The 13652-nt window shown below is 38.6% G+C and overlaps 2 protein-coding genes across 2 annotated transcripts; both read right to left on the minus strand.

The window, feature by feature from the left end:
- Positions 1-2610: 2610 nt before the first annotated feature.
- LOC118491603 lies at positions 2611-4218 on the minus strand. Its single transcript, XM_035989500.1, has 3 exons — positions 3596-4218; positions 2921-3509; positions 2611-2667 (listed from the first exon to the last, which is right to left on the minus strand). The coding sequence occupies exons 1-3, from the start codon at positions 4216-4218 to the stop codon at positions 2611-2613; spliced, it is 1269 nt and encodes a 422-aa protein (XP_035845393.1).
- Positions 4219-6140: 1922 nt separating this feature from the next.
- Positions 6141-8363, minus strand: LOC110934008. The gene is made up of 3 exons (XM_022177205.2): positions 7897-8363; positions 7391-7831; positions 6141-7306 (listed from the first exon to the last, which is right to left on the minus strand). Exons 1-3 carry the CDS (start codon positions 8354-8356, stop codon positions 6141-6143), a joined length of 2067 nt encoding a protein of 688 aa, XP_022032897.1. The 5' UTR covers positions 8357-8363.
- Positions 8364-13652: the final 5289 nt, after the last annotated feature.

A 13652-nucleotide genomic window follows, 5' to 3' on the forward strand; every position in this document is an offset into this window, starting at 1 on the left:
ACATCACTTTTGCTATAATGCCCCCTTGCTGACTAGGACGCCACATGGCGCAAAACGCCCCATGGTGGGGGCATTATAGTGTTCTACCACTACACATGGTCTAATCGTTGCCTTTTGTTTAAGTAACAAAGCGACGTGTCTTAAGTTATGAAACGGTGGGAGGTTTTAAATCGGAATAGTTTGAAAAGGCATGTGTATGTGATGGTACCTTAAATTACTAATTGTATAAGAGTATAATGTCTTATTAACTCAACTAGAAAGGGAAGAGTGTAATGCTTATATCATTATCATTTTTTAATGATATAGAATCAAGTTTTAAGTGTTTTCAATGGGTATAGTTTACCTCTTTTCTTTCCAGCGTGTCGGTTTTTCGGAAAGTTAATCTGCGACATCAGTGAGTTTTAACTTAAAGTGTTAAATCGTGACATTGGTAAGTTAATCAGAAAACTTGGGTTTGTATCTCAGTTAAAAGTGTTCAAATGGGTCAGCTAATAATATATATTTTATTTTGTAGGATTATTTTGACGATTCGTTTGAAGACCCGAGATTCATGGAACAACTCTACCGAGCTGTCAGCTGTGGATAAGAAGAAGGGATAAAAAAAGCAACGAAAATGACACGGACTAGGTAGATTAATGATATATTTGCTTAGAATTTAAGGGTTTCAAAACTTTAACTTAACCAAACAAAATACTTTTGTTATAGTTTTATGTATAAAATTTGGTGTCTTATGTTTACAACTCGGTGTTTTATGTTTGAAGTATTGTTTGACTGCGGAAAACGGAAAGAATAGCAAGTTATTGTATTCGGTAAAACTCAGAATTGCTGGGTAGGTTTTGACTTTTAGCGACGACAATTGTCGTTGCTAGAACATGCAATCTTGCCGCTAATAGTGTACTTCCTTTAGCGGCGATAAAAATCTTTAGCGGCGGCATACAACCTTTTAGCGACTGAGCAATAGCGGCGACATGTCGCCGCTAAAACCTTTAGCGGCGACTTTTGTCATCGCTATTGCGCAGATTCCTTGTAGTGTTTTTTATTCATTTGTAGTAGTATGTTGTTTTTTGATTCATAACACCTAATACATTTTAATTGTTGTCCTTAAATTGATAGTTTTGATCGCTTTGTCAAAGGATTATGTTTCACACTTTCACCTAGCAAGGAGACCGGGCTGAGTACTGGCAGCAACGATGAAAGTTTTCAGCTCCAAATGCTTAACCCACTTAGGATGAGATCCAAAGTGACGAATGCTAATCAGCAGCGCGTCGGGTTGGAAAGCTATGGCGGTGGGTTTTTGGTAAGAGAAGATATGTAGCAAAGACGAAAAACGGGTTGGATCCGGAATTTTGGTATGTAAGTTTCACAAAAGGTGTGTATAGACTGTAAGACCGTACGGTGGGGGCTTGAAAATGGGGCGTTGTGCGACACGTGGACGACACGTAAACACGTGTCAGAAATGAGGCGTTCACACGCGGCCACGTTGTCTCCCACCCTTCACGTCGGTGGAATTTTGGCTGCCCCTTCAACAACGCCGTCTACAACACCGGGCCCGGTGTGGTGTGTGCGGCGTGTAAAGGCAACAACGCCGCTCCACCATGCCCACACCGTGTGGTCTAAGGATGAGCATAGTTATCGATAGCGAATAGCGACAAATAGCGACAACGTACCTATATGCTACGTCGCGATAGCGATGAAATAGCGCCCGCTATTTCGTGTTTAGCGATAAGATAGTTAAAAATTTAAGAAATAAAAATAGCTATCTATATAAATTTTTTATATATATAATGTTTATTTTATACCTTTTTATGTATAAAAATATAAGTTTAAGGACCAAATGTAATCTAGTGAAAATAGTGGGGGTTAAATGTTAAGATACACAAACCAATTTTACACTTTTTATGTAAATTTTAGAAGTTTTAGGGAGTAAATATAACTTAATGAAAGATAGAAGGGTTAAAAGTTAAAATCCATAATCATATTAAACCCTAAAAAAGGCTCCAACCTAATAAAAGGCTGGATCTATTTGGACACCTCCTGCGCCTATTTTCACACTTTTTGAAACCTAGACGCCTCGTATAGCTCTATACGAGGCGTACATGCACTGAATTCGATGGGGTCTCAGAGGGTGTCAGGCACGTTGTTTAAGGAACCCTATACGCAGGGTATAGGGCTATACGAGGCGTCCATGTTTGGTTTTTTTTTTGGCTGAAATAAGGGGTGTTTTGGTGGGTTTTGGTATGGTTTTTTGGATAGTTTTTGAAGATGTGTTTTTTTGTTGAAATTTTTTTTGGTTTTAAAAAAAGTTTTTTTTTCTTTTTTACACTATAAAAAGTTTTTGTTTTTTAAAAATTAACTATTTGCCTTTAAAAATCGTTCTTTTTTGGTTTTTAAAAAAGTTTTGTTTTTTTTGTTTTTGTTTTTTACACTATAAAAAGTTTAAAAAAGTTTTTGTTTTATATCGATTAAATCAACTATTTTAAAAATCGGCTCTTTAAATATATTATATTGATTAAATATTATATTGTTTTAACATTTTACTTTTTTAAATATTATTCTTTCGATTAAAATTTTATTTCTTTCAAATATTGTTTCCGTATTATATTCAGGGGGTTATATTGTTTTCGTATTATCTAAATTTAAGACAACAATCATTAAGTAACCGAATAACTGAAAACAAACATAAATATGACATATATAAGATAACTGTTTACATCCATAACAAAAATATATAAGATGAGTTTGTACATCCATAATAACAATAAAAACAACAACAGGTCTATGCATCCAAATCCGAATCTGAATCCTGATGCTGCTGCTGCGGCTGGTGCTGCTGATGTGGTGCTCGAACCGGTGGAAGCGGTATCGGGGGTAATCCCTCTCTCTCTCGTCTATCCTGCTCCGCCCGTACCAGCCAACCTACCAAATCGTCGAGCCTGTCAAGCCTGGCTCGTACATCCGGATGTAGCGCAGCTCCTGGGGCACCACCTCGAATAACGTGACGTGGAAACTGAGGTGCCCCGGCAGGTGGCGGTGGCTGTGGCTCCGCTGCACCGTCTAGATCCTCCGGAGGGTCCTCCACGGGCACTACATCAGCAGGATCTGCAGGAGGATGAACGGGCTCGAAATGCTCTGGTAGGGCCTCCTCTCTCCATACGCCCCCGTCGCGGTTTTTAAACCGCGGGCCAACGGGGAACCTCTTGATAACCCTCATCCCCCATAGCGACTGCATACCCATCCGCGTCGGCATGATGGCCGACGTCCGTAGATGTGGGTCCTGGTGTGGTACGAGGCCCAATGAACGGGCAATGACGGTCACGTACGCCCCGCCATACAAAAATCCGCGCTCCTGCCGGTGATGGCCGGAGGCGAAGTACTGGGCTAGACCGCGTGCTAGCGCGCACGGCCTCCTATACAACAAACAGTAAAGGAAAAAAAGATCTGTGGTCGTACACCACTCACGGCTGTAGCCGCGCGCTGAAATAGAAGTGGCGAGCAAATGGTGCAGATACCTGCAGATAGTGTTAGCGAAATACAAAAACAGAGATTAATAAACAGTGCATATAATCACAATAATTGCAATAATAAACGTACATACCTGTATAGTGGGTCCCTAACAAACGACACCCTCCCCTTCGACTTTTCGTGCTCCCAATGATCCGCCCCCGCAATCACCTGCCAAAACCCTACAAGAGTGGGTTTTTCAACCACCACTAGCCCCGCTGTGTAAATCTCAGTCTCGATCTCCTCCTGCATGTATAAACCACAATGCACCGCAAACTGTGCTAGCGTCATCGAACGCATAACGCCAGCAAGCCTGAAAGAAACCTCAGGCGGATGGGGAGCACCTGGGTACGGAAGCGGCACTGGCTCCCCAGGAGGGTGAAATGTGAATGACGAAAGGAACTCGACCAGCAGCTCCCTGTAGGTCGGCGTGTGCGCCAAATCAAAAAGACGATGCCACGGCGAATCGATAGGTATAAACCGACGCACTCTCGGCGTCTCAGCAATCTCCTCCATCGCATCCCAGTCGATCGATGCATGCGATCCATCGTGCATCCTCCTAAGCTTCTGGCAATGACGGGCGGCGTCAGTGCCGTCGGGAAACTCTAGATATGGATGCCCCTGCAGCGTATCCACAGGCGGTCGCTGTCTCCGTCGTGGACCCTGCTGAACCGGCTCTATGTGAATGTCATCGCCCGGTATCAGATCGTCCTCCATAATAAATACTGTATATGTATACAAACAATAATAAATAAAACAATAATAAATAAATAAATAAATAATAATAATAATAATAATAATATAATAATAATATAATAATATAATAATAATATAATAATAATATAATAATAATTAATAAATAATAAATAACAATAATAATAATGTTTTTAATAATAATAATTAATAAATAATAATAATAATATTTAATAACAATAATAATATTAATAATAATAATAATAATAATAATAATATAATAATAATATAATAATAATTTAATAATAATATAATAATAATTAATAAATAATAAATAACAATAATAATAATGTTTTTAATAATAATAATTAATAAATAATAATAATAATATAATAATTAATAAATAATAATAATAATAATAATAATAATTAATAAATAAATTAATAAATAATAATATAATAATAATATAATAATAATTAATAAATAATAAATAACAATAATAATAATGTTTTTAATAATAATAATTAATAAATAATAATAATAATAATATAATAATTAATAAATAATAATATTTAATAATATAATTAATAAATAATAATAATAATAACAATAATAATAATTAATAATAATAATAATAACAATAAACAATAATAACAATAATAAAAAAAAAATCCAGACCCTCGTATAGCCCTCGTATAGGGCTATACTCGGCGTCCTGTTCTACAAGTTCATCATCATCCTCATACTCAAACCCCCAAAACCCAACAAAATTCAAATTTTAGGGCAAACCTACGGTCTAAAGGCATAAACGAGACAAAAATACTTAACTACGGGATGAAATACGTACCGGTGATGCTTCGATTCTTCAAAAATACGGTTGAAAATACGTACGAGACGTATAGATCAAGCAGCAGCGTATGTGTGTGTTTTTTGTTTGGGTGTGTGATCTGTGTCGTCTAGCCCCCCCCCCTGTGTTATACGAAGACTAGACGCCTCGTATAGATCTATACGAGGCGTCTATTCTTTTTGTTAAATGACCATTTTGCCCCTGTTTAGCCCTCAGTATAGCCTTTTTTCAGGGGCAAAATGGTAATTAACCAAACCAGAAAGATATTTCTGGAATGGTTAATTACCATTTTGCCCCTGAAAAAAGGCTATACTGAGGGCTAAACAGGGGTAAAATGGTAATTTAATAATACTTTTTAATAATTAAAAAAAGAAAAGGTGATAAAGTTGCCGCCTCAGTTGTACTCCTCGTACAGACCTGTACGCGTCGTATAGGCTTGAAATTACCTTTGAGCCCCTGCTAAATGGCTATACTGGGGACATTTAGGGGTAAAATAGTAATTAACCAAAAATATTTTCAAAATTCAAATTTAAAACAAAAGAAATGTTACCGCTCAAACAGACGCCCCGTACAGGTCTGTACGAAGCGTCCATGTTCAAAAAATTCAAATTTTGAAATTCAGATATTCAAAATTTAAATTTTCAAAAGCCCGCTCAAACATACGCTCAGTATAGCCCTATACGAGGCGTCTGGTTAGGGTAAAATTACTTTTTAGCCCCTGAAATAAGCCTAGATTGGGGGCATATCATGGGCTAAATGGTCTTTTGTGCAACAATATACGAGGCGTCTAGTTCTATACGAGTCGTATATTTGTATTTTTTTGTAGAAAAATTTAGAAAAATACTATTAATTACAAAAAAATACTATTAATTACAAAAAAATAGTATTAATTACAAAAAAATACTATTAATTACAAAAAAAATACTATTAATTACAAAAAAATACTATTAATTACAAAAAAATACTATTAATTACAAAAAAATACTATTAATTACAAAAAAATACTATTAATTACAAAAAATACTATTAATTACAATAAAATACTAATAATTACAATAAAATTCTATTAATTACAATAAAATACTATTAATTACAAAAATCATTCTTCCGTGTAACTATCTATGTAATTAAGACTGGGGTTTGATCTTGGTCGAGGATTCATTATCGATGTATACCATTCTAGACGTGGCAAGTACATATCTTCCCATTGTTTTGTGTGGGGTCTTCGGTGGGTCAACCATAGCCCGTGTGCTGGTGGCATAGGATAATCCCCTTCCAGCTTAACATGTATGAAGTGGTTCTCGTTAACATGTGTAAGCGTTATGAATAATGGTTGTTGATTAGCCGGAGGACTTAGTATTGGGAAGTAAGTGGAACTCGCACCCATGGTTGTCGTTAACAGGTGCACCCCGATACCGTACGTTTGTGCAATAAGAAGTCCTGCAAAGGGGAAGTCCATCCAGTGATTCTCCCCACAACCGGCCACTGAATCCCAAATTAGGCCCCGACGATGCGTGTAAAAATAACCATCAGCCCATGCTTCAAATATTGGGAACCAGATCGATTCGTTCTGATCCATTTCTTGGACAAGGTCCCTCCTAATAAGCCCCCATGAACTCTGATCCATCCCTAAGCCCACAGCCACAGACCGAAACCCACAATGACCGTCCGGCATCACATCTCGTATGCACGAGACGTACGGATGGAACACTGGCGGAATGTCAGACTTAAACCGTTCGATGATTCCCACGTACTCGTCCCCAATGATTAAAGGAAAACCGTGATCATCTCGTGTCTCTTTCTTCTTAGAACTCTTTGAACGACTTAGGGTCGCTTTGGGTTTTTGGGACCTTATAACCGACTGTTGTGAGGCCTGAGACGGAACGTACGAGCTGTGGCGAGGTTTATCGTACTTACTTTGTCGTGAACCTTCAAAGCACGTGTTTGCATCACCGAAGGAGCTTCTCCTCAATTCTTCATCTATACGAGAGGCCTCGTCCAACCTTTCTTGTACCTGCTTTGTTGTTGGTCGGCCACGAGTATTTTGTTGGACAACCGGTGGTTTCTTGGTAGATTTCGTTGGAGTCAACACCGCTTTAATCTTTGAAAGCAGGCTTTTTTGCTGAGCTGGGGGGTGCGACTGTAATTGTTGTCTAACAACATCTAGCTCTTCGACCACGTCAAGGGAGTCGTCTATCAATTTACAACTTTGGAAGTTAAGTTTCCGCCAGAAGACGTCTATGTTTTCGAGTTGAATCGGACGCTCTGCACGGTTAAAAACAATATTGTTTAAGTAAAATGAAAAAAGGAAATATATCACACAAGTGTTGTACGTTCAACAATTATTACCTTCACGCATGTACTTTTCTATCCTACAAGCACAGGGCAACCCACAGCTGTGCCACATTTGGCAACCACATGATGAATTAAAGCGCTCCAATACATCTAGCTTCCTAATTGCCTCTCCATGCAACAAGTCAAGGGCTTTGTGGGATACTTTTCCAAGTAGGTGTTGAAACATCGGGTGTTTGTGGTGTTTCATTGTTTTTTCGATGCTTTCTCGAAAAGTCTTCCTTATTTCACCGAACTGTGTCTCAACTATATCCCGGACACAACCAACTATACGGTCCAGCGAGCTCCTATCTTCGACGTATCTCTTTAAGTTGGCATGTTGGCTCTCAACTCTGTTTGTAGTACGATTACCAAAGTTGCGCCTCTTATCAGTCCACGCAAAGACAAACATCTCCTTATAGTCTTTTAGCCAGTTATCGTACACGTATTTGAAGACTCCTAAAAAGTAAAAATAATTTAATAAAATTTGCATAGGTGAGTCGTATGTTATTAGAAAAACTTACTAGAACGTTTGCACTCCACAAGTCGCTTTCGCATGTTGCGCAAGTGGTAGTCGTAGATGGGTATGGATGGAGACTCAATCAATGTCCCCCAGAATGACATAAATTTCTTCCAGTCGTCGTCTGTGAAGGCACCCTTGCAGTGCTTCATAACATTCTGTTGTATGTGCCACCTGCAAAGAAGCCTGGAGGCGTCTGGAAATACTTTAGCACACGCGCCCATAAGGGCTAGGTCTCTATCCGTTAAAATCACACGTGGCTCCATACATTCATCCAACATTGCCTTAACCCTCTCAAGCACCCACACAAAGTTATCACCCCGTTCTTTACTAACAACGGCATGCGCGATAATAAACGATTTGTTGGTAGGCGTCATACCAACAATCTGGATAAAGGGCATATTGTATATGTTTGTCTTGTACGTTGCATCGATCATCATGACGTGGGGGAATGCACGCCACATGACTCTCGAGTCCTGATGAAGAAAGAAGATCTCTGTTACGATCTCTGTTCCGGGTTCTTCCCGTGTCTCGTAAATAAAGTCGTTGTTCATCAGCACATTTTCTAGTGACTGCATGGGAGTCAATCCTTGTCTTTGTTCGGCTCTAATCTTCGCTACAACGTTTTGAACGTCTTTCTGAACATGAAACCTGTCGGGGTCCTGCTTCCTTATCGTTTGAAATATTTTGCGCGGCTCCATGTTTTGAGCTGTCAGCTGCTCGATCAGTTTCATTTCGCTTGGAGTAAACCTTCGCACAAACGCGTGGGCCGACAGGTCCTCACAAAGTTCGTGGTTATGTTCAATTGTTCCGTCTTTTATCTCCCAGGTTTCATACGGGTGGTTTCGGACAGCCAGCAGGTAAAACGGGCAACCGGTTTTTTTGCTTCCAGCTTTTCTAAGTGTTGCTGTACTCTGGTGCTCACCACCACGATCACATTCAAGCCATACCCTCCCGGTTCTTCCCCCGATTTTCTTTGATCGACGGGTGACAATAACGAAACCATCCGCATTTGCTATTTCTTGTATCCGTTTCTTTAGTTCATCTAAGGAGTTGAAAACCTGTAACATCGACAATATTAATAATAATAATAATAATAATAATAATAATAATAATATAATAATAATAATAATAATAATAATAATAATAATAATAATAATAAAAATAATAATAATAAAAATATTAATAATAAAATAGTAATTTATACCGTCTTTTTTAAGTACAGACTGTCCAGAATCGGAGGTGCTTCACCACCATATCTACCATATCCACCATAACCACCATATCCTCCAACGTCCGAATTGTTTTGATGAACATAAGGAGTGCCCGGGGAAATGAATTGCTGATGATCACCGTCTCCTCCGTATCCACCGTATCCCCCGTATCCACCGTATCCACCATATCCATTGTCTCCTCCGTATCCACCGTCTCCTCCGTATCCACGGTTTCCTCCGTATCCACCGTCTCCTCCGTATCCACCGTCTCCTCCGTATCCACCGTCTCCTCCGTATCCACCGTCTCCTCCGTATCCACCGTCTCCTCCGTATCCACCGTCTCCTCCGTATCCACCGTCTCCTCCGTATCCACCGTCTCCTCCGTATCCACCGTCTCCTCCGTATCCACTAGCATGGTATGAGTCATCTACAGGGGCTGTTTCATCAACAGGAGGATGCTTGTTCAAATCTAGAAACGGGCTGTTTTGTTTTCCTTGTATACTAGACACAACCTCCTCTTGCTCATTAGAATCGGGAACGCCAGACTCCTCCAAAATAGACAACCGTATCATCATTAGTAAATAATAAACTAAAACAACAAGCAATTAAAACATTTACGCTAATAACTATTACCGGAACGCTTTCGTGCCCCCACTTTTCGCTAGAATACTGCCCGAAGATATAGTTGCCGTCCCAATATGATGACATTTCAACACTCTGGGATGATAATAACGCAAAGACAAATAAAAGAAGAAACAGAATGTGAGTGTTTGTTTGTTGAATGCTCGGATGTGGACCAAGAACGCACTGTAGGTTGCATTTTATGTGAGTTAAAGACGCCTCGTATAGGTCTTTACTCCCCGTATGCCTTTAAGTCATGTCGGGCATAGTCTCATCATAGTCAAATCGGTCAGTCCAAGATGCCTCGTATAGACCTATACGAGGCGTCTAAGTACCTTCGTATTGACCCCTCGTACAGGGCTAGACTCCCCGTATAAGTTGACTGATGTGACGTTGTACGAGGTGCAGAAGCTGGTCGGGAAAAGCAAACCTATATGCCTCGTATAGGGCTATACGAGGCGTCTAGAAGGGTGTGGATTTAGGGAATAAGGTGTCTGAATATGTACACCCTAATAAAAACGCAGCCGCTCTTGTTCATCTTCTTCTTCTTCTTCCTGCTTTCCAGCAGAAATCATCACCGGAATCAGAAGCAGAAATCTTAAAGCCTCAAACACGCTAGAAACCCAGCCGCTCTCTTCTTCATCTTCTTCTTCTTCTTCCTGCTTTCCAGCAGAAAGCATCACCGGAATCGGAATTCTTCGCCGGAATTCGCCGCCGGAGTCGCTATTTGCTCGCTATATGGTCGATATGCACCTTGTAGCGGAGGTTGGCCGCCACGCCACGCTATTCGCTATAGCGTCCGCAACGGTCGCTATTGATAACTATGAGGATGTGAAGTTGTACGTATGTAAATTTCAAAAAAGCTTTGGCCCGGATGCATGCTATGTTCTCACTGAAGCCTGATACAAGGTAAACGTAATACATACTACTTTGTTGTGCTCTCATATGAATAGGGTCAATTGTTTGAAATAAGTATGTAGCTTACTCTATTAATGCCCACCATCTTTTAATATTTTGAAAAGGGTTACTCTTAGATCTGTTATGCCTCCCATTCCCCAGCAACTTTGAATATTTTGAAAATGGATGTTAGTAATAATGATAAAAATATTATGTGACTGTATACGTTGGTAGCTTTCTATTAAATTTCATGACATTTTATTTATAAGCATGCTTCTGAGTTCTCATAATTGATTATTACAGGTGGCGGAACACTACTACCAACAAACGACTCCAATCACTCACTCTTTTTTGAGATTCAAGTAACTCACTCTTCTTTGTTATTCAGGCAAGAGTCGTTTATAATCACATATATCCAATGGAGAACTTCATATATACTCTTAACTACAAGGAATGTATATGAGAATTTAGTGTAAACAATGCATATGTGAGGATACCAACGTGCGTAGTCAAAAAGCCGCACCAGGGATCAGAACAAAGATGAACTCTGGCTGAAGTTGAAGGAAAAAGGAGGATGAGATACATGTTCGTTTCGACGCAAGAACTTTGGCTGAACTTCTTTTTGATGAAAATAACATTCTTTCTGGCTCTCCAAATAGCCCAGCAAGTAAGAAGCATAACTAAATGCACCAATCTGTATAGTTCAGTTTTACTTCGTATTTTTATAGAACCCATCTGTATAGTTTGGTTTTACTTTGTAAATAAAACATTGCTATGATTGTAAGAAATTAACCCGACTCTCTCGCGCAACGCGCGTTGGGAATAATCCTAGTTTCTTTGAATTTATCTGTGAATTTTGCTTATTTTCTAAAAACTCCTACATCCTATTCCAAATCTCTATATCTATTCTACTAAATAGTATTTCTCTACTCCTTTTTTTATTTCATTGTGATACTTGCTGATCGGATCTTCGTATTTTGATTATAGATATCATGTAACATCCATTGAGCAAACATACGGATTGAAACATAAGATTCCAGTTAACCCACAACACAATTAAAGTATTTTTGTCTTTTATATAAAAGTATTTTCATTTTTTATAAACAGATGGATCGAAACATAAGGCTAAAGGGTATGGGGAGCATGAGTTGGGTCATTAATGCCACATAGGATCATTAATGGATTGTTATATCATCCCCTTCCTTCATCCACCATGGTTAGCATGGATTAAACCATGGCAACCATGAGCCTACTTTCCTTTTTCAATGATTCATTTTCCTTTTCTACAAAAATAAATTAAAATAGGAAGATAGTGGTTTGGGTCATGACCACACCCTTAGGGTAGTGGTTTTGGATGATAGATTAGAAGTGAATGACATGGCGCCGATGTAGAGGATCATGGTGACCATGAGGGTCATGACCACACCCTATAGCCTAAGAGTCTTGGATTATGTATATATGCGCAAAAGTCGGCTCTACAAGCATAAAAAGTATGATTTCTCTCCCATACTGCCTTTATCTATTAGAAATGCCTAGAATAAGAAATGGCTTAGAGAAAATTATTCTATAAGTGGGTTTACAACCTATTACTACTTCACACAACTTATTTGACCCGACTAGAGAAATGTCTATGCAAACGATGTGAATATCAACCAAAAGCGATTACGATTTAAATAGACATATTCGTCAACTAGCGACAGATAACCCTCCCGATCGATCAATTTGATGAATACTTAGCTATGTCGGACAGAACTTCACGTGAATGTTTGCAATTTCCAGGGATGCTCGGTAGCATCGATTGTACACATATCGAGTGGAGAAATTGTCCAAGAGAGTTGTGAGGGGCGTATGTTAGGGGTGACGTCAAAAGACCAACCATCATACTTGAAGCGGTGACGTCGAATGATTTATGGTTTCGGCATTCATATTTTGGTGTTCCAGGTTCAAACAACGACATCAATGTTTTGCACACGTCGTCGTTGTTCCAAACCGTAACGGATGGTACCGCACCCTTCTGACCATTCTATGTTAACGGGCGATATTACAGACGATCCTTTCTTCTTGTAGATGGTATCTACCCATCATGGTCTGTTCTTTTGAAAACTCCTTCATTTCCTGTCGAGGCTAAAGAAAAGGCGTTCAAAAAGTTGCAAGAATCGGCAAGAAAAGATGTTGAGAGGGCTTTTGGTGTTTTAAAGGGTAGATGGGGCATACTAAGCCGACCGGTTCGTGCGATGAATAAGAAATCAATACATAGCATAGTATATGCATGTATCATATTGCACAATATGCTAATCAAACAAGACGGACGTGCAATATCTCCAGATTGGGTGCCGGATCCTCCTACACATGTTTTCGTTCCCGAAAATATCCAATAAGACTTGCGTGATGAAGCAATTCACTTTCGGTTGAGATACGATTTAATTGAACTAGTAGGTTATTTAGGTTTGGAATTTCCTAACTCGGACGAAGAGTAGAGTTTCTTTATGTATGTTTTTTTATTTTTATTGTAGTCTAAAATATTTCTAGAAATATTATTTTTAATTTAAGTGAATTATTAATGAAAATATAATGAGTTTAATGGTTTAAAAAAATTTAAATGAAATTAATAATTTATAATTTTAGTGTTTTATTGTTAATTTATAATTTAAAAAAAGGTTGTGAGTGATGGAATTCCATCACAAGTGATGGACATTTCCACTAAAATCCATCACTAGTGATGGAATAATGCTTGATGACATGGCGAAACTTGATTGAAAGTTGTGAGTGAGTGATGAGTGACGAGTGATGACCGCCCCTACCCCCTTATTCAAATCAAAGTTCTTTCTTGTTATTCTTGTGTTTTTTTAAATTGATTGTGGGTGTTGTTATTCATGCGTATATTGAATAACAAGATGAAACAATTTATATCTAATACTAACAAAAGAATACTTCTAATGCTACATGACATTTTCTCCTCTAACATCCTTCTAATTAATGTCACATGGCATTTTTATCTTTAATTCATTTATAATATATAATAATTAAT

Source organism: Helianthus annuus, chromosome 4, assembly GCF_002127325.2.
Source record: "Helianthus annuus cultivar XRQ/B chromosome 4, HanXRQr2.0-SUNRISE, whole genome shotgun sequence".
Lineage (NCBI taxonomy): Eukaryota > Viridiplantae > Streptophyta > Magnoliopsida > Asterales > Asteraceae > Helianthus > Helianthus annuus.

Coding starts and splice junctions, on each gene's coding strand:
- LOC118491603 (XM_035989500.1), bottom strand. CDS start 4,218: ATGGAGGACGATCTGATACCGGGCGATGACATTCACATAGAGCCGGTT. Junction 3,510..3,595: donor GTTAGGGACCCACTATACAG/GTATGTACGTTT, acceptor CACTATCTGCAG/GTATCTGCACCATTTGCTCG. Junction 2,668..2,920: donor TTGACAGGCTCGACGATTTG/GTAGGTTGGCTG, acceptor GTTTGTTTTCAG/TTATTCGGTTACTTAATGAT.
- LOC110934008 (XM_022177205.2), bottom strand. CDS start 8,356: ATGTGGCGTGCATTCCCCCACGTCATGATGATCGATGCAACGTACAAG. Junction 7,832..7,896: donor TGTGGAGTGCAAACGTTCTA/GTAAGTTTTTCT, acceptor TTTACTTTTTAG/GAGTCTTCAAATACGTGTAC. Junction 7,307..7,390: donor AGAAAAGTACATGCGTGAAG/GTAATAATTGTT, acceptor TTAACCGTGCAG/AGCGTCCGATTCAACTCGAA.